Here is a 19756-nt window from a genome sequence, read left to right as displayed (position 1 = left end):
ACCCACTCTGGTGTGGAAACAGTATTCCAAACAAGTTTGTACCGTCACTATTGGTCATTATCAATTGGCCATACGTCCCAGTGTCATATAAATGATCAGGGATGTTTCCAACCACCCCGTCAACTCGTTCGCTTACACACACTGTCGCTTTCTAGTGATCGTCGCTTCTTCTGACAGTTTCCTTCAAGATCCCCTCGTTCTGCACGCTCCAAATATATTTTATTGCAACGCATTGATTGAACGAGTTTGAATATAGTAATTGGGTACTCCCTGTGTCAGTCTCATTGTCCCGTCGCGCTTGATCTCTAGGTTGACTTGTGAATACACTCAAGTTTAATCCCAGACAGATACCGGACGAAATAACTGGGACTGTCCCGGTTTGGCCGGAAGAGTCCCACACCGCTTTAGACCGCTTTTGAGGGCGTCCCGTCGGTGTCCGAAACTACTTTACAATGTCCCGGTTCCCTGAAAAAATTATGGGAATTACGTTTTTATAATAACGGTTCGTAACAGAAAGCGTAGCACGATACGGCAATATGAGTTTAGAGTTTAGTATGTCACGGAAGGAAAAATAAAAAAAGATAATAATAATAAATTATCTTATATTTAATTCCACAAACCCATTTCCATGCACTAAGCTTTAGGTTTTTGGACTTCACTGGGCACATCCCTTCTTCCCTCCCAGTACTAAGATTTCCCGGTCGAGGCCAAAATATTTTGGCCCGGAGAGCAAAGCCCGAACTTTTTAACAAGAAATGCATTGCGAGTGACTCTGTAAGTTTTCTACCGTAGCTGGTCCCGGCATGCTTAAATAAGAAAAGAAGGAACTACCCAAGAATATAGACTTGATTATTGACGCCGCGGCGTTCATATATAAGTGAAGATGGAACCACCGTATAATCTAGTTATGGTAAATTTGCATCGTGGCGATCGCATTGCCTCCAAGAAGCCAATTTGGTGATAAAAGCGTAAACTTTTGGTAGTTAACAGCCTGAGAAAACAGTAGCTAACCTCAGGGCAGCAAAATTCAAGGGGACTACGTTTAGGAGGCCCAAGTTTGCAGCTCCGGAATCAGGATAGGTATAAAATTATCATTTTGTCTAGAGTAAATTGGATACGCAAAGGGGGGCTCCATTAGCCTGGATCCGCCACTGCCAGTTAGTCCTGTTGAGGATAGATGAATTTTATCTCTCAGGGTGCATTTTGATAGGTTTACGAAAATTTCCAATGAACAGCGATGCATGCAGAGCGAAATATTTATTTTCAATTTTGGCAATGGACTTCGATATCGCGAGTAATACCGTAAACCGTGACAATTTTGCCAGTTTTTGAAAAATTTTGTATTTGCCGCCCTAATAAGTTCCCAAGCTAACCAAGAGGGAGACCTATGTTTTTTATCACTCAGGCGATATCACCATCCTTACAATGAAGCCCGTGGCATCCTAGCATTTTCCGACGAAAATTTTAAAATTTTCTTTTATAATTAAAGTTTGTCCAAACGTACTGTAGTAAGGACATCGGGAAGAGAATTGCATTAGCAAAGGAGGCGTTCATAAACATGAAGGCATTCTGAGAGGATCGTTATGTAAGAATTTAAAGAAAAGGTTAGTGAAGAGTTTGATCTGGAGTGTAGCTCTCTACGGCTCGGAAACGTGGACACTGAGAAAAGAAGACGAGAGAAGATTGGAGGCATTGGATATGTGGGTGTGGAGAAGAATGGAGGTGAAATGGACGGAGAGGAAAAGGAACTACGAAGTGCTGGATATGGTTGGCGAGGAAAGGCAGCTTTTAAATGACATACGAAGGAGACAGAAGGCATGGATGGGAGGAGTACTTAGCGGGGAGGGAATGTTGAAAATGGTGTTAGAGGGTAGATGGTTAGGTAAACGAGGAAGGGGAAGGAAGAGAATTGGATTTTTATATAGATTGAAAGGGAGTAGGCCTTACAGTGAATTGAAGAAGGCAGTGCTAGAAGGAAAGGGATGCTCTCAGATTACTTCTCTAGTACTCCATGTAAACCTACCATAATCGGTTTAATAATAATAACAATAATGATATTAATAAAAATAATAATCAGCAGAGATCAAAGCCTTGTGGAAGATGCCAGCAGTAGATATATGCCCAATAGTGATAACAACAACAGGAATCACACCGCGCTAAGTTTTACACCAGCTAAAGAAGCTTAACTTGAAGAAAGCTCTACCAAAAATACACAAATCAGTCATCCTGGACACCTGTCATATTGTCCAACGGTTCCTTTCAATAGAATAATAACTGATCTAACAACAAAACATAGTTGAACTTGACCTGGTTCGTTCACTGTGAACAATCCTTGCTAGACAGCAAGAGGAAAAAAGGAAAATAATAATAATAATACTAGGGATGAGGAAAGAAGGGGGTAATAATATCAAGGTGGGGACGTTTTTAATATAGAGAAAAATAAAAAAAGTTTCAGAGGCACAAGATAAGGCTTATCTAATGCGCCACCATTCAGGTGACTGTCGCAAATTTCAATCGGGGCTGGTAAGAAGCCGATGTTTCATCTCAGACTTGCAAGGCGTAAAGGAGGAAGACGGTGGAACGTGTTTTTATTGCCCTTATCGTGAATTCGGCCTAAAAATGTCATGTCCATCAGATGTACTCGCAGGCCGATAACGAAAGTTTCACGTGCGAGTTTCGTGATGAGAGATAACGGTTTTTATAAGAATTGATTATTATCACAGAAAAATCTCTCGAGTAGTAAATTAAATTATACCTCGGGAAAAAATTCAACAGGTAATTCTGCAAGGAGAGACACATCCGATCTATTTTTATCGGGAAAAATGTGGGGAATTATGACGTAATATGCTGGGAGTTCTCACACGTTCACATGCATTTCTTCACATGAACATTAATGGCTTAGGCAAAATTCAAAGAATACTTCTTAGTATGAAATTTTGACTACTTACTTGCATAAACATCAATTTATGCAACTGATTTCAGGCTGAATATTTAAGTATCAAAATTGACCATTTACGCCCTAAACAACTTTTCATAATCTTAATGGTTAAAGTTATTTTGAATGGCATTATTACAAAACCCAGATCTGTTACAGTTAATTCATGGTTTGACTCATTATACAATAGTGTGGTTTCCTATCATTTTTTATTGCCTAAATCGAAAGATTATTACTCCTGGAGAACGTATTTTACGCTTTTAGATTTTTATATGACGATATCCATTTTTCGCGATTAAATGGAAAGTGAAAAATTTCAAGCGCGCGAAAACGCGACGGCTTAGCATTAATGTTGGGAAAACGCCGTGAGACGTCGTTCTGATTCCCGCTGCCGCAAGTGAGGTGACCTTGGGGCGAGGCTTTGAGCGCTGATACGACGCAGGATGCTAGCAGGTAGCAGAGTACCCTGCTATCTGGTAGCGCTTAGCTTGAATAAGGATTATTAATACCTTATCAAACGAAGGAAACTTTCCTACCCTAGGCAATTTTAATAGGTGATTATTAAGACATATTTCCCTGAGCTCTGTGCCTCATACATGCATTAGTAATCTCAGACGATGTAAAACTCCTATCTACTCGTATAGAAACTAGGTCCCTGTGACGTCGCGTGGAGTGGCATCGCATGGGCGCCAATCTGGCCTTTTTCAAATAAGGATAAAAATGGACCATTGCCTTTCGTCTAAACCGGTATTTCTAAAACCAAATAATTTGTATATTATGAATACACTAATGGTGAGTAACGAATCGCAATCAATGACTTTCGTTTTCTTTGATGAAGGAAACTACCCTATTGCGATCAGGGCCGGCCCTAGCAGGTGCAGGGCTAGGGGCGAACCTTCAGTGCGGGGCCCTTCACTTAAAATATTAAACTCTATACCCCATCTACAAACTCGAGCATTTTGAATCCCTACCACTCTCTGGCTAAGTATGTGTTCACCTCCCAAATTCAGACTTCGTAATTACGCCGTTATGATACCATCACGCAGTTGAGTTCAAAATAGTATAATACAAATAAAATTTATTGTTATATTTATTCATAAAATTATAACGTAAAATAAACATAAAAAGCGCGCTTTTGAAAAGGTATGTATTTTTATAAGATAGATTATGAAAGTTTATTAGTTGTAAGCCTAAAGCAATTGCTATAAAATGAAAAAAGATAGTTTTAATTTCACATGCAGGTCAAAATGGTAATAAATTAATAAAAATAAACGTATATTTTAATTTTTTTTCACGAACGCGGGGCCCCCCATAGCGCGGGGCCCGGGGCGGTCGCCCTGGTCGCCCCGCCCTAAGGCCGGCCCTGATTGCGATTTAATTCTGGAAACGATATAACTTACAAAATATCAGTACATACAAATAATAGATAAACGTTCCGCAAATACAGGTAACATTAGCCACCTGCTACTCCACAGATTTATCGAGCGTTTCGCAGATTTGATTCAAAGGTGAATTTTTAATAATCCACATATTTTATGGAGTATAGTTGTAACTATTTTGTTGGCATGCGGAATTTGCTTTGTTTCATCTTAATTTAGCCTCAGTAATGATTTCTTACGTAATAAAAGTAACAGAACGTAAAGTAATTTATTTCCAGTCTTATTTTCAACTAATTCCCGCCTAAATAATGCAATAAGTAGAGACAAGATGAAAATAACATTGCTTGATACCGTCAGCCAGTTTAGCTGAATACTCATAAGGTTACCATCAATATATGCAATAAAATCGAAATAGCATGGAGAAATCCTTGCTTAGAAAAATACTTTGTCACATTAGGTTGTGCAGAAAGTAATTCAATGTACTTTACGCAAGAGTTTGTAATTTGATGAGATAACTTTATTTTTTTATAGGGAGACAGACCTTCTTTTCCAGAACGAAACATCCACCAACTTCGATAAACAGAATGTAATAACTGTCATAGCACATGAACTATCTCATCAGTGGTTCGGTGACCTTGTGACAACGGAATGGTGGTCGAATTTATGGCTGAACGAGGGATTTGCAGAATACTGGATGTACGTTGTGACTGACCTGGTGAGTCTCTGAGAAATTTTATTACCATTAGATATGATTACGATTCTAAGTTTCTGATTTACAGATCGAACCATAGGCGTATTTTGAGTGGGTGTGGGGCACACGAGCACGTCCCCCCCCCAGACGGTTAAAAAATAGAGGTGATTTTTTTACTAATAATAATAAATTTTATATTTTAATATAAAAGCTAAAACTATTCACATAAATTAAAAACTTATGCGTTCAAATTAAGAGTACATTTCGTACATTATGTGTTGCATGTAGTTTTTAATCCCATATATGATAACACCGTTCGCTTGTCAGACCCTGGTGCCCTCCCAGCAAAATATCCTGGATCTGCTCTAGGCTAGAACTAAGCAATGTTTAAAGTAATGCCGAAACGTCAGCATCACTCACTACGCCAGATTTTGGTTACTGTATATTGTTCTTCAATTCTGCGCTCCCCTTACTAAATGAGTACATGCTATATCACCTTCTCTATTTGCTCACTAACAACGAAAAACCATGACATCAGGCACTTTGCAGCAATTCACAGAAGTTTCATTAACATTTGCCTTAGTTCTTAAACCGCTTAAATTTTTTTCACGTAACTATTGCGTGACGAAAAATTAGAAGAAATGGAATCAGGCTGATTGAGCTCGATGACAAATCGAACACCATTATTTCAAGCAATCATTGTGTCCGAGGAAATAAATTGAGACTGTCATTTAACTGAAAAGTGAAAAAACTACTGCAAATATTGTGCAACTTGTCGGAAATTTTGCTAGTATTCTCTATTGCGCACTCAATGGATTGATATTGAATTGACAACACACTAACTCAGTTTAAATCAAAGAAAGCCTTAGGATTAGAAATCGTCTATTCCTTCGTCTATTCCAAGAAATTTGTTGTTACTCCATTTCGTGCTCCCAAGGGACCACTAAATGCGAGAGAATCGAAATGATTTTTGGCCATGTTGATTCTACTCCCCGCACTTGAGAAAAAAAAACCACATCCTATTGCTGGAGTTAGGAGGTTTAAAGAGTGAATAACGAAATAAAGTTTAAGAGAAAAATGTTGGAATTTGGCGGTAAAAGTTACCCGAATACATTTTCCCAAGCGATGGAAGCGCATGTTGTATGATCATAGCAGTATCGAGAGTTAAGGGGGCATCCATTGATTACGAGAGAGGTTTTTAGGGGGAAGGGGTCAAGCCGATTCTCAACGAATCTCATGTGGAGGAGAGGGAGGTCCCGGCGAATATCCCGTAATTTATTTTTCACAAGAAACAGCATAAAATGTGATTCTTCACAACGATATTAGTAATTTTAAATACTAGCCTTAACTAATCTTAAATAAAAATAATTAAACAATTTTTTTCTTGATAAATCCAATGCAATGAAGTAGAGATTAACATATTTACCTGAATTTACGCATTTTGAAAAATCTCACTTGAGATTAAATGAAAGGAGGCGAGCAAAATCCCACGATATCTCATTAAGGGGGAGGGAGTGTCCAAAAATCTCAAAAATTACCTCACGTAATTAATGAACGTCCCCTGATACATTGCCGTGTAATTGATAATCAATTGTTGCTTCCCTTTTGGGTGGAGCAACCCGGGTAATCGCCCTTCTTACAATGTGTCTTACTTATCTTAAATGCTCTCTGGAAATATTTACCCTGGTTTGAATAGTCATGCCGTTTTGAAATAGAATTTACTTACACATTCTTGTCCAGTTACAGTTACTTTTCATAAAACTTTTAGAGTATGTCCTTATAGGTAAACAAGTGTGAATCTACAGAATAGTAATCTTCAAACCACAAATTTTACAGACAATAATTTGCATTAACAAATATAGAGTGACTTTTTTCCAGATTAGGCAGTAAAATAGTTATGTTGGATACTCTCGTTTGTCCTATGACGACGTTTTTGTCCAAGGTTTTTAGATGCGATGGCATGGATAAACTTATGATTACAGTTATTTAAGGATATAATTCCACTCCTCTATTGCTCCACTATTGGCCAAAACAACGTGAATGGTATTATTTGCATCAAGGTACATGTTAGAGTACGTTCCTATCTATTTTGCGTAAAATTAACAATTAAACTTGTTTTCCAAGTGAAATAAGCTCTTTTTCTGTAAAGTGTATTTTTCCGAACAGCTAATAAAAATATTTTTCTCTGTCGAATTTCTTTTTCCGACAAAATCCTCCTCTAATTTAATAATAATGCGAGTAATTACTTCTGGAAATCATGAAAATAGATTTTTATGATTTTTTAAAATGATTCCACGGATTGAAAAGTTGATTTTTATTGTTCTCTGAAATGACTTAACGGCGTAGGAAAGCATAAAAAATGCACAGTTAAAAAATACCTCAGTTCAATTAAGATAGCGGTAGTAGAAGCCTTCAAGGAACTCTTACGAAACGGCCTCCGCAATAAGTCTTGAAATCATGAAACGTCACCGAGGATGTCTTCCGCTAGTGAAGGAAAATTTCTGTTCTTGATACATAAATTATGAACTAAATGCACTATATAGCACCAAATTATCTTCGTAATACTATGGATACATATTATTATGATTTATGACATATCACGAAATAGATTTTTCCAGGAAAATTCTCCAAAATGGTAGATATATCAAAGGTACTTCACCCATAGGAAAATGCTTCCTCACTGTCGGTGATGCTATTCCACAAGTTATGTAAATGGATTTAATCTACATTAGTTACGACAATCATCTCATCTTAATTTATTAGTGCTATTAATTATGCATTTATTTGCATGGACTCAGATGCAAAAAGATTGGAGACTGATGGAGCAGTTCGTCTCGGACAACATGCTGACGCCGTTCATTTCCGATGCGATGGAATACACCCAACCTATCGTCCACCCAGTAATAGACCCTAATATTGGAGATTATTCATCTAGTGATATCACATACGGCAAAGGTAAGTTAAATAGAAATCAAAATTTTCTCTGGTACGGGGGTAAGAGTAAAAGATTAAAATCATGTTTTAGTGGCACTAATAAATGCTTAAATAGTAGTGAAGACACTTTCACATTTGACGTAAACTTATGTGAAATTCATGTATGATCAGTTGTTATTAATTATATCTTAATCAAATACTAATTTCAAAACTACTTTCACCCATATAGGTGCGTCTGTCATCAGAATGATGGAGTGTGCGCTCTCAAGAGAAGTTTTCTTCCAAGGACTTAGGAAGTACCTTACCGAAAGGTAAATCTGAAAGATTCATTTTGACGTAATCTTTAACTTTTTCGAGACTAATTTAAAATGTTGTGAACATTCACTCAAAGAAAAGAGACACAGAATTCAACACAGATGAATATGAGACTATTAACTCACTGCGTCTTGAGGAAAAAATATTCTTAGCTTCATAAAAATCCATTTATAATTCTTCCTAAAGGTGCCCAAAAATAATGTGTTTCTGTCGCAACGCAACTGATTAATCGCATCACAGCTAAAGCGGTTATCTTCGCGGAACATTTTTTATCCTTTGTAATTATTGTAATCCAGTGGTGGATCCAGGATGGGGGGGGAAGTAGGGGTCGGAAAAAATTACCATTCTATCTAGTATAAATTGGATACCCAAGGGGGGCGCTATAGCCCCCTAAGCCCCCCGCCGTAGATCCACCACTGTTTTCATCTGTTTTGAATATAATATACAGTTTCCGGCGTTATTCTGCGGAAATCTTTGATATTTAGCATAGTGAAAAATACTTGTCTATTTCCACAATTATTTATTCCAACTGATCAGAGGCGTTATGGCAAGGTCTGCAGTTTGGCAACGGCCGAGGGCCCCGAGCTTAGGGGGCCTTTGCAACGGTCCCGTCTATCGTGAAGCGCATATGAAAGGTGTGATAAAAAAGACTTTCATTATTTGAACCCAAGTTTTTTTTTTCAATTATAAAATGGTATATTTTCATTTGTTGCCTTTTTTAAAACATACTTTGAGTAAAATATTAACATAAAAAATAAATAAAACAAAGGCTTCAGAAGAAAAGAGAGAACCTGGTGCTTTTTAGAAAGGGTTATTCGAAAAGGTTATTTTAGAGTTTTTTTTTAATATTTCAGTGTAGTTTCAAGGCACAAATTCAATAAACATATAATACAACCATAATGCGTCATTAAAATTTGTAAGCTGAACATTTCCTAGTTTTCACAGCATTTTTTTCTTACGGAATCGCATTTTTATTGACTTTATATAGTTTTTGATTGCCAGAATAGTGTAAAAATCCATTTTCGGGAAACCTATTTCCTAAACATTTTCGGGGAAGGACCCCCGAATCCTTCCGTAAGATTATGAGCCCCATTCGAGGGCCCCTAATCACCTTAGACCGCCCCTGCAAACGACCCAGGTTTCATGGTTGAAAATGGCATTATGTGCCGAAACCTGGGTCTGTTGGAATAAATAACTGTGGAAATAGAGAAGTACTTTTCACTAAGTACAATGTGGCCTAGCTACATAATAATATATATTATCTATCATCATATTAATTTTTATTTACTGATGACTGTATCCCTTCATTTTCGTATCTATAACCTTGTAAAGAGAGCCCTGATCCAGAGGAAGAGGGGGCCGGATTGTGGCCCCATCTTGGCCAGGTAAAAGAAATAAATAAAATCAAAAATAAATCAAATATGTGAAACGAGGGGTCACCAAAGTATGGTCCGCGGGCCACATGCGACCCGGCATAATTTCATCCGGCCCGCCATCCCTCTGTGTTCCCTCAAAATTATTACTGTTGATGGAGGCTTCCGTGGAGTGGTTCAGCGGGCGCAGGTTGGCTTTCAGGTTCTCCTCCGCGTCGATTCGTCTTCCTGCGACAGTTTCGCCGGCGTTGCAGCAGGCGTGACTTCAAGCCTGAAGACGCTTGCTGAAACGCCTCGAAACTGTCGCGGTAAGACGAATCGACGCGGAGGAGAACCCGGAAGGAAATTTGCTCCAATAATTCTTACTATTTTCTCATCTAAAATGGGATCTGATTTTAATTAAATTTTGAAGTCAAAACGACAGCATCATTCGCCACACTAATTTGGTTTCATTAATCTATAGGCAGGAATCTATTTAGTTTACCCTGATTTTTTTTCAACATGATATTTTTTAATTCTTCCTTAGTCATACTCTAATTTTTGAGGACATTAATTTACTGGTACTGATTTTTGTTTCCTTTATTTATTTATTTGTTCCTTCGAACCGCATAAATGTGGGAAATATATGACGCGGCCCTCACATGGAAAATTTTGGAAATCTTTGCGTTGAACCATCTTTTTATAGCCCCGTGAACGTTTTCATTGCAATTTTCCCCGAAATTTCTTCGCAGGCAATACAATTGGGCCAACCAGAGTATGCTTTTCGACGCCGTACAAGCAGTATCGAGCGGAAGTAGCGCCCTGCCGCCGTACGCGACAGTCGGTGACGTTTGGAGTTCGTGGACCACGCAGAGTGGATACCCGGTGGTCACAGTCACGAGGGCATACAAGGCGAACGCGACGGTCATCTCACAGGTGCGTCTCGAGCGTCGAAACGGAATTATACAACCACGTGTTGCAAGTGAATACCTTCTCTTCAGCTCGCTGAAGAGGACCGCATTTATCTCGAAATCCGACGTTCACCCTCGTTATTTTATTTTGTGCTTTTTTTGCGTGTTACTATTGACATTGCTGTCTTTTAGAGGTCTCCCAGACATTTGTGCCCTACTATGTGAGCGTAAGTAAAAGCTTTGAGTGGTTGCGAGTGTGATTGCGGCAATAACTTGACGTCCTCAATGCAGCGTCCCATCAGCTATGCAAAGAATCACAAGTTTTAACCCAGGCAGGGACGCCGACTTACAAAAAATATTGGGGGGGGGGCCAAACCGGGGATCTTTCCCCGGGAAATTTTATAAGTAGTGAGTTTTAAGTTTTTTAAGCATTTTAGAAGAGTCGTATGATCAACATTAGAACCCTGATAACTCGAATCTCGATATCTGGACACTCCGGGGAAAATTGACAAGCCTGACACATTTTTTCATCACACCCATAACGAATTTTTGAGGGGGCTCGGGCCCCCTCAAGCCCCATGCAGTCGGCGCCACTGAACCTAGGTTACCATAGCGAGGTCACTACAGCCTCGCAAAGGATAACATCTGGGTGGCGAGCGTGATCTTTGATAGTCCCGGGCGGGGAAGTAACATTCGCGTAAGCTGATACAGAAGTGAGATAGTGGTAATAACCTGACATCCTTAGTGGAGTCCTATCAGCTATGCGAAGGATCCAAGGTTACCTTGGCGAACCCCACAGCCTTGCTAAGGTTTCCAGCCGCTTGAAGCGTATGCGACTGTGGTAGTCCTGACGAGGTTTTTGGTTTGACAAGTGGTGCTAAATTTTGCGGCCATTGGAGAATCTTTCTCGTACGGAAACCCTTTCTGAAACGGAAATATACGCAAAAACGTACACCTCGAATTCCTATTACAATAGAGAATTTTCCGGTCACAACCAGCAAAGGAAAGGTACTCGAGAAAATGGGAAAACTCGAAGATTTTATTTTCGCAACTGACAAAGTGACTTGTGACTAAAATAAAAGTAATATCTCTTTCAGACTTTAATATTTGCGTCATCGGCAATTTTTATTTTGCTACCCTGATTAATCCTACCTTTTTTTTGATGTTTTTAGAAATAATTTACTAGTCCTAGACATGACCGACAAAAAACAGCATAAAACTGATAGCAGGTAACAGCAACTAATGATTTTGGTTTTCTTTTATTCAGAATAGATTCGTATTGGAAGAGTTTGACTACGACAAAAACGAGCGATGGTGGATTCCACTAACTTACACCACTGAAAAATCGGCGAATTTCAGTATAACCAGGCCAAAGGCGTGGCTGTCCCCATCTACAGCCCACGCCATTATCACCGATATGCCAGGCGATGCAGAATGGATCATATTCAACATTCAATCAACGGGTAAGGATTGAAAACTAAATCCACCTTGGGATCTAATCTCAACATAAGGTTTAATAGGGCACTCAATCAAGGTAGAAAAAGATCTAATGCTTTCATAACGTATGCTGGTAGTGACGGCTGTTCGGGTGATGAACCGGGTAATCTCCTCAATGTCTACCCTTTTGCAGCTACCAACTTAATCAAGGCGTCCGCGCAGTAGCCTGAATCCAAGAGCAACAATGAAATGCATCTAGTTAGTGCATTGAATACTATTGCATAGTTTTAAACCCGGCATAAAGACCTCGAACGCCCTCGAAGAAAATTTTCGAAGCGCGCGGTAGCACCGGAAAAAATACTATCCCCCTTCTCAATTGGTAATATTCACACGTCTTTGGCTTAATCTGAGAGGAGCTCTACCCTCACCTATTCGAATATACCTTCGGGGTCAACCACTGAGCGAGTTAAATAGATTTTTTTCAAAAACTTTATGTATCTCTCCTAAATTGTGAGTGGCGAATTTTATGGAAATAAATTTTGCAATTTTCAATAAAAAAACAATTAAACCAACGGCTATCACCGAAATCGGATTTCTTTCTAGAAACGGCAAGGCAGGACAGTGGAGCGGAGGATCTGGGATCTTTTAATTCAAATCTTTGTCGCATGCGCGGCAGCCAAAAATCGTACAGGCATCCCCCGAGTTACGTAAGAGATGCGTTCCGGCAGACTCTGCGTAAGTCGAAATTTACGTAAGTCGAACCTTTGCGTTAGTGCTTCAGAGATTGCGATTGGCGCGGTGAAATCCTCAGCGGAGAAATGCGCGGTAAATTGTCGGTGAAGTTTCATTCAATTCACTACGATATTAATGAACTCTACCGCGTATTCTTACGTTATTAGATACAATATCGATAATTTTTAATATAGTCTGAGAGTTGCATCTCGAGCATTGCCAATCAAAATGCGTAATATTATTCCCAGAGTTGACCGATCGCGTGGATTCGGGAAAGTACGGTATCTCAACGGTACTTAATAAACTGAATACTTAAATTGATTCGTTATGTTATACTGCGATCTAAGGGCCCAAAGAATGCATCGTCTACCTACCTATAATCATTCTGCCCACATCGTCTGCCTTTTATGTATTAGGTTGATCTATGAATCTGGTGGTTTCACTGTCACACTTAATACACGTAGGAGGAGTGTCTAGGATTAAGAGCAAAAAACATACAAAAATTTACCAGTAAATTACTATATTCTTAGATACATTCACACGCACATACACTCAATCTTTCACGCACGGAAACATACTTTCACTCTCTCAAATCTCAATAAAATAACTTGAACTAAACTTGAAAATATCATCTTTTGAATATTTACTTCGCTGGAAACATCGAGGAGTAAAGCACAGAGCTAATTAAAAGTGAGCTTTTATTCAGCCAACTCCGTCAATAACGTGCAACAAAGTTAGTGAGGAAAAGCTTTCAATGACACAATATTCATTTACAGTTGCACACAATATGAGAGAACGAGGAATTGCAGCTTTATAAAATTTTCCGCCAGAAACATGTAAACAATTACGCAATTGATATCGTATGTCAACTTTTTCTTAACTTTTTCGCGGCGTTCATTGCCATCACTCAAAATTTCAATGCCGTTACATGGGTACAAAACAATTTTTTTCCGCAATAAAGATTTCTGCTTGAACTTCATTTTCTTTTAATTGCACAGATGGAAATGTCCAAACTCAGGATACAATTTTTAAATAGTCGAAATTCGGAGTTCGGGTGTGCATGCTGTATAACAAGTTGTATCGTACAGGAATGAGCGCAACCACATCCATAGCTAGAACTGCAAATTTTCACGTTGATTGCTGACTTGGGATTTATAAGCGATTTTTCTACAGAAATTAATGAAAATTCCTTCGAGGAATGACAAAAATGGGTCACTTTGTTATTTTTAGCACGTAAAAAACTTGATCACTATTCGATATTTTTTCTACCATAGATTGTACGAGCGAATATCTACTTCTTCACGCTCGCATTCGAAAATTAACGTAATCATTTGAAATACGGTTATCGCTTACGCAAGTATGGATTTACTTAAGTCGAGGCATACGTAACTCGGGGGATGCCTGTATTTGTTTACATTTACCCTGACAAAGCAGTCAGGGGTGATCAATCCGAAATATAACATCGGCAGAGTATAGGTCATATCCTCCTAAGTGAGACCATCATAATCGAGCATATTTTCACGATAAATGGTAGAATTTTTTATTTCAATGAGTAATTTCATTATATAAAATCAAGCCTCTGTCATACAAAAGGCTTAATGTCTCAAAATAATCGGGGATACTCAATGGCATATTTGATGCCAAAACTTAAATATTTCACGCAGAGTGATTTACTCTAATCCAGATGAGAAACTGCACATACTTATGGCAAATATAAATGCCCTATAAATACAAAGAATATTTTTTTTAATTATATGTAAAATTAAGTTATGTGTAAACCAAATATCAATGTTATTTTTTTAAGGAAAACGTTCAAAATATAACACAGGTCTGGCTTAAATAAAAACTCCACAATATAAGGAAAAAATGGAGCTTGTAATAAGACTAATTTATTTTTGCGTGCAATCACAATTTAAAATTCCATGCTAAGTGGGAGTTGCGGGGGGCCTCCACCAGAAAATTTTTAAGATAAATGGTTCAAATGGCGAGTTTTACGGCTTTCTGAGGAATACTTGATTAATCCTAATACCATTCTTTAAGTAATATTGTTACAGTAAGTGAAATGGATTTAACTTAAAAATTGCTCTGAACTCTGGGAGTTTGTCATACAAAAGCCCCCCTCGCTGCGTTACTGGAGAGGGTAATGCCCTGGCCGTTATGAGAGCGAGCAGGGCCCACTACTAGAGAAACCATACCTTTATGTGCAGTGACGTTTTCTCGGGTCTCACACCGGGTCAGGTCCTCCATTTCTCCTTCCAACGTTTCGACGCACAACTCGCCCATCGTCATCAGGGATTAAGGAATCCAATACCAAATCCTCAAAGCCTCGGGATATATATACAGAATTCTGTGGGTGAGGGCGGTTCAGCGTCTCATGATTGGCTACCACTCCCCTCGTATTTTAAGAGGTGGTCCCATGTCCGTCGAAACGTTGGAAGGAGAAATGGAGGACCTGACCTGGTGTAAAACCCGAGAAAATTTCACTGCAATTGTTCGCCGGGAAAAAATCAAAAATGATATCATATCTTAATGTGCCAACCATTTTGGAAGATTTTACAATGAATAATTAAAATACAAAGATAAAATTGTTGAATAATATTCTACGTACACCTAACTTTACTGAAGTGTGCGAAAATTCCGCGGAGGAAAACTCGTTTGCCTTTGCTGTGATGCGAACCCGGATGTACCGAGATCGCGGCAGCTGTTCTTCCACTTGAGTGCCTTTTCCCTCACTGCTTTTGTTTGTAAACTACTGAGTTCAAGATGGTTTATGCTACCAGACATTCCGTCCTGTAAGGCAGCGCGTTTATGCAAATGGCGCTACAGACCTAAGGCATAAGCGATGAGCTAGAGCGATAATGCGTCCAATGTAGACATCTTTTTGAGGAAAAACCTCGGAATAGCAACTAACGAAACTTCATTAAGCCAGCTGCACCTGAATATCACTGTGAAATATGTAGTTCAAATGCTAGAACAGCTGATCCCAAATCGAGAGATCAGGGTTCGAATTCTGGTAAAGGCAAATGATATCTATCTCCGTTAAATTCTGCACATTTCGTGATTCTGAAAGTACGATGATGGCTAACCCACGAGTTATCCTTGAATGAACTGACTTAACTCGTCGAAAACATACGGCAATGATATTAAATGAGTTTTATTTACCCTTTTCCTGGTCTCTATATTTAATATTTAATTTAATTTCAGGATATTACAGGGTCAATTACGACGACAAAAACTGGAAACTCATAACCAATTTCCTGAAGGGCAAAAATTTCACTTTAATACATCCCGTGAACAGAGGTAAGCTTCTGGATGATGCCCTCAGCCTGGCCAGAGGAGGTTACATCAACTACACATCTGCACTTACCCTGAGTCAGTACATGTCCCAAGAAACGGATTTCATCCCCTGGTATTCTGCGTACAATCTGTTCGATTTCCTGGATATGCTGCTCGCAGGAACGGAGTCGTATCCTCATTTCCAGGTACGACAGGGAGCAAATACGATATATCTTCTTGTTTTCTAAGAGTTTAGCCAGGGGCGGTCTGACCAGGTCGGCTGGTCGGCAATCGCCGAGGGGCCCCTAGTTTTTGGGGCACCCACAACGCTTGCGTGACAGGGGTAATAAAAAAGACTGATTACTTGAGCCAAAGTTTTATGGAATTAAATGATTCTATGTTTTCATAAATTTGCATTATTTACAATATAATAGGTGTAAAAGTATAATATGAAAAATGAAGAATATAAAGCTGTCAGAAGATGAAAGACAGCCTGAGACTTTTTTGATAGGGTTATTCGATAAGGTTTTTTCAGAGGTTTTTTTTCTGATTTCAATGCAGTGTAGAAGAAAAAATTCGCCAAATAGATAAAAGAACCATAATGCATTATTACATTTTATAAACTGTGGCTTATTGTCACCTTTTAAAAAACTTATTACGAAATTGTTATTTTCATTAATTTTTTCCTGTTTTTTTCGCGAGAGCCAGAATAGTGTCAAAATCCATTTTCGGGGATGCAATTCCCTAAAATTTTTCCGGGGAGGACCCTCGAATCCCTCGGTAATGGGGGGAGCTCCAGCCGAGGGCTCCAAATCACCCCAGACTGCCCCTGAGTTTAGCCGTTATTTAAAAAAATATTCAGGATTCAAAACTGCACTCAGGTACTGCTGAAGATGCGAAAAAGGGAGTTTGGTAAGTTTGGGAGGAAAAGGGGAGATGAGAGGTGATGGCCAACCTAAAGTATAATATTGAGGCAGAAAAAGTGGTGAGGAGGGAGGTAATTATAACAATGCGAATATCTAAAAAATATAATTAATGGGCAAGCTCGCAGAAAACAGGAAGATCGACGATGAATAGTGGTGGTCAGATAACAACCATAATTTTATTATAGTCTGTCCAAACAGGGAAGGCGGGTAAGAGATCGAGGCACCGCTCCAGAGCCTTAGAAAAGCCACGTACCTGCCGTCCGTCAAACAATAGCCGTGGTCCGGTCTACCGCGTGAGCTATAATGAGCCACGAATCCTGAAAAATACCAGAAAATAGTGAGCGTAATTCGTGATTTTTTATGATAGTTTTGATTTCTACGGATGATTTCATGAAAAATGACCAACACGACGGAGTTGGGATCGACTCATCAAAGAGTCTATTGAAATTAAACTGGCCAATAATACCATCAATAGAGATTCCGGATATGCTTTGAGCAGCACTTGGAAACCTGTGCTCTAGACTATACAAAAGGCTAGGCAAAACCATCACACCAGCCTATCAGAGCATGCCGCTGACGACAGCCAATCAGCAGTCACCTGACCACCAGAGTGACTGTACATAAGCAAGTCAAAATTCTCACCCGACATTCACAGCCCTGAGGACGATGACCGAGTCGGACATCGAAACGTCGGCAGATATGGAGTTCCTGACCCGGTAGCGATCCCGAGAACTCTTCACTAAGTCTATTCGCCGGGAGAGCACAAAATCTTTCTTCACGACGGAGTTATGTCAATTAGTTATGTAACACTTACTGTGACGCTCGAGCTAAAGCAAAATACAATTCTCATTTTTCATGGAATCACACGTAAAAATCAAAGCTGTGATTAAAAATTACAAACTACGCTTCCTATCATCTGGTGATTTTTCAGGATTCGTGGCTCATTATAGCTCACGCGGTCAACCGCACCCCGGATATAGTTGGGACTCTCGAGCGGTGCCTTAATCTCATACCCGTCTTCTCTGTTTGGACAGACTATAGACTGTGTACATCAATTTCACTTCTTTATCTTCATTTAAAGCATGAATATGGTGGGTCATTCACAAGTGACCTTTACTGTCGCTCTTGACTTTATTTGTAAGAGTGAAGAAAGGCGAGATTTATGAAATTACTTTGAATTATTTTCACTTAAAATAAAATTTGCCGACAAACACCACGGGTATACGGAAAAAAATGTCTCCATTTATAATTCTCACTCTTTTCACAGCATGCAGATTTCAAATGTAGAACCAAATTTTTAATATTTTTCTTAACGCTTAAAACGGAATAAGCGCCAGTTCATGCCGATATTCGGGCACCTTTTATTTCCCAATCAGTAACACACACTATTATCCAATTTTCACGATGATGAAACGAATGGCTTTGGCTATTTTCATGCAAACTTCAGTGATGTCATGGTAAAATTAGCAGTGCCGGAACGCACAACTTAATTTTCTTTATAAGTGAAATATTAATCTGTGTGTTTTTTTTATTAGAAGTCATTATTTACATTTTATTAATATTTATTTTGTTTCGGTTAGGAATGTATAAATTAGAAATTTTGAGGCAAAAAAATTGATAAAAGTTTTATTTGACAATTATGTCTTTTGTTAACCAGTTCCGGAACGGCATTCCGGCGCGTCCGGCACCATGACACCACTTCAAGTTTTGCACTTACAACTGCGAAATGCGAACCGGGCCCGAAGAAAAACCCTAGTTACTAGGGTAACTAGAGCCTAGTAGCTTAGATTTATTACATAGTTTGATAAAAAATACAGTGAATTATATCCGAAACGTTAAATATAGAAAAGGCATCGTTTTAACGGCCCAAAACTGTATAAGATTTGCCGCAAATTACGTATTTTTTCCGTGATTTTCCCAAGTCCCGATTTTTTTATTATCTCCACAGAATAATTTCTACCTATTATTAACACTCACAGAATTTGAAATCACCCATGGTTTATGGCAGGACGTGGAAAGATGCGTCACTGGGATCGTGAATCTGAATTAATAACGAACTGCGACAAAAATATCGCGGGGAAATGGTGGATACTGACGGGCCGTCCTGATCAAGGCACGTGGCCAATGGGGGGGGGGGGGGAGGGGAACTGGGAGGATTCATCCTCCGCCCCGAAATTTTTCTTTTATTGGCAACTGCCCGCGATACATCCACTTGGACAAGTGGGTCTGGCCTGTGGGGCTGGTCGGAAACCGCCGAGGGCCTCGAGCTCAGGGGGGGCCCACAACGCTCGCGTCTATCGTGAAGCGGATAAGAAAGATGTAATAAAAAAAAAGAGTCAGATTACTTGAACCAAATTTTATTTTGCAATTATAAAATTCTATGTTTTCATCAATTGCTTTGCATTGTATACGTACTCAATATAAGAAGATAATATAAAATATAAAATAAAAGTGTCCGTTGAAAAATTTCACAAAATCATAGATAATGGAACCATAATACATTATTAAATTTCATAACCTCTGAAATTCTCACTTTTCATTGTATTCTTCTAATGGAATTGCTATTTTTCACTAATTTGTATCTGGTTTCTTGGAGCCAGAATAGCGTCAGAATCCATTTCTGAATATGCAATTTCCTTAATTTTCCAAAAGAGGAACCCCTTATCTCCGGTAATGGCCCTATTACGAGCCCAGTAGAGGGCCCCCAAACACCCCATACCGCCCCTGCATTCAGGATACACCGAGCCTCGGTGGACTTACCCTCTAAATTCCTATCAAGGTCTTGTTATTATCTCCTAATCTGAACTTGTGGACATGTTTGAGGGTCTCAGATACAAAATTTGCTCAAAATTCAATGGCATAATAGCC

At 39.0% G+C, this 19756-nt stretch overlaps 1 protein-coding gene across 1 annotated transcript in view; it reads left to right on the top strand.

The window, feature by feature from the left end:
• Nucleotides 1-19756, top strand: part of LOC124165588 (aminopeptidase N-like) — a 45088-nt gene that overhangs the window by 8391 nt on the left and 16941 nt on the right. Inside the window, exons 5-10 of the mRNA XM_046543050.1 lie at nucleotides 4846-5029; nucleotides 7804-7960; nucleotides 8169-8250; nucleotides 10359-10542; nucleotides 11785-11980; nucleotides 15891-16168. Of these exons, the coding sequence (XP_046399006.1) occupies nucleotides 4846-5029; nucleotides 7804-7960; nucleotides 8169-8250; nucleotides 10359-10542; nucleotides 11785-11980; nucleotides 15891-16168 (1081 nt within the window). The remainder of the gene's footprint in view (nucleotides 1-4845; nucleotides 5030-7803; nucleotides 7961-8168; nucleotides 8251-10358; nucleotides 10543-11784; nucleotides 11981-15890; nucleotides 16169-19756) is intronic.

The sequence above is a fragment of the Ischnura elegans genome, chromosome 1 (assembly GCF_921293095.1).
Source record: "Ischnura elegans chromosome 1, ioIscEleg1.1, whole genome shotgun sequence".
Classification (NCBI taxonomy): domain Eukaryota; kingdom Metazoa; phylum Arthropoda; class Insecta; order Odonata; family Coenagrionidae; genus Ischnura; species Ischnura elegans.
This window is presented reverse-complemented; position numbering and strand designations above follow the sequence as displayed.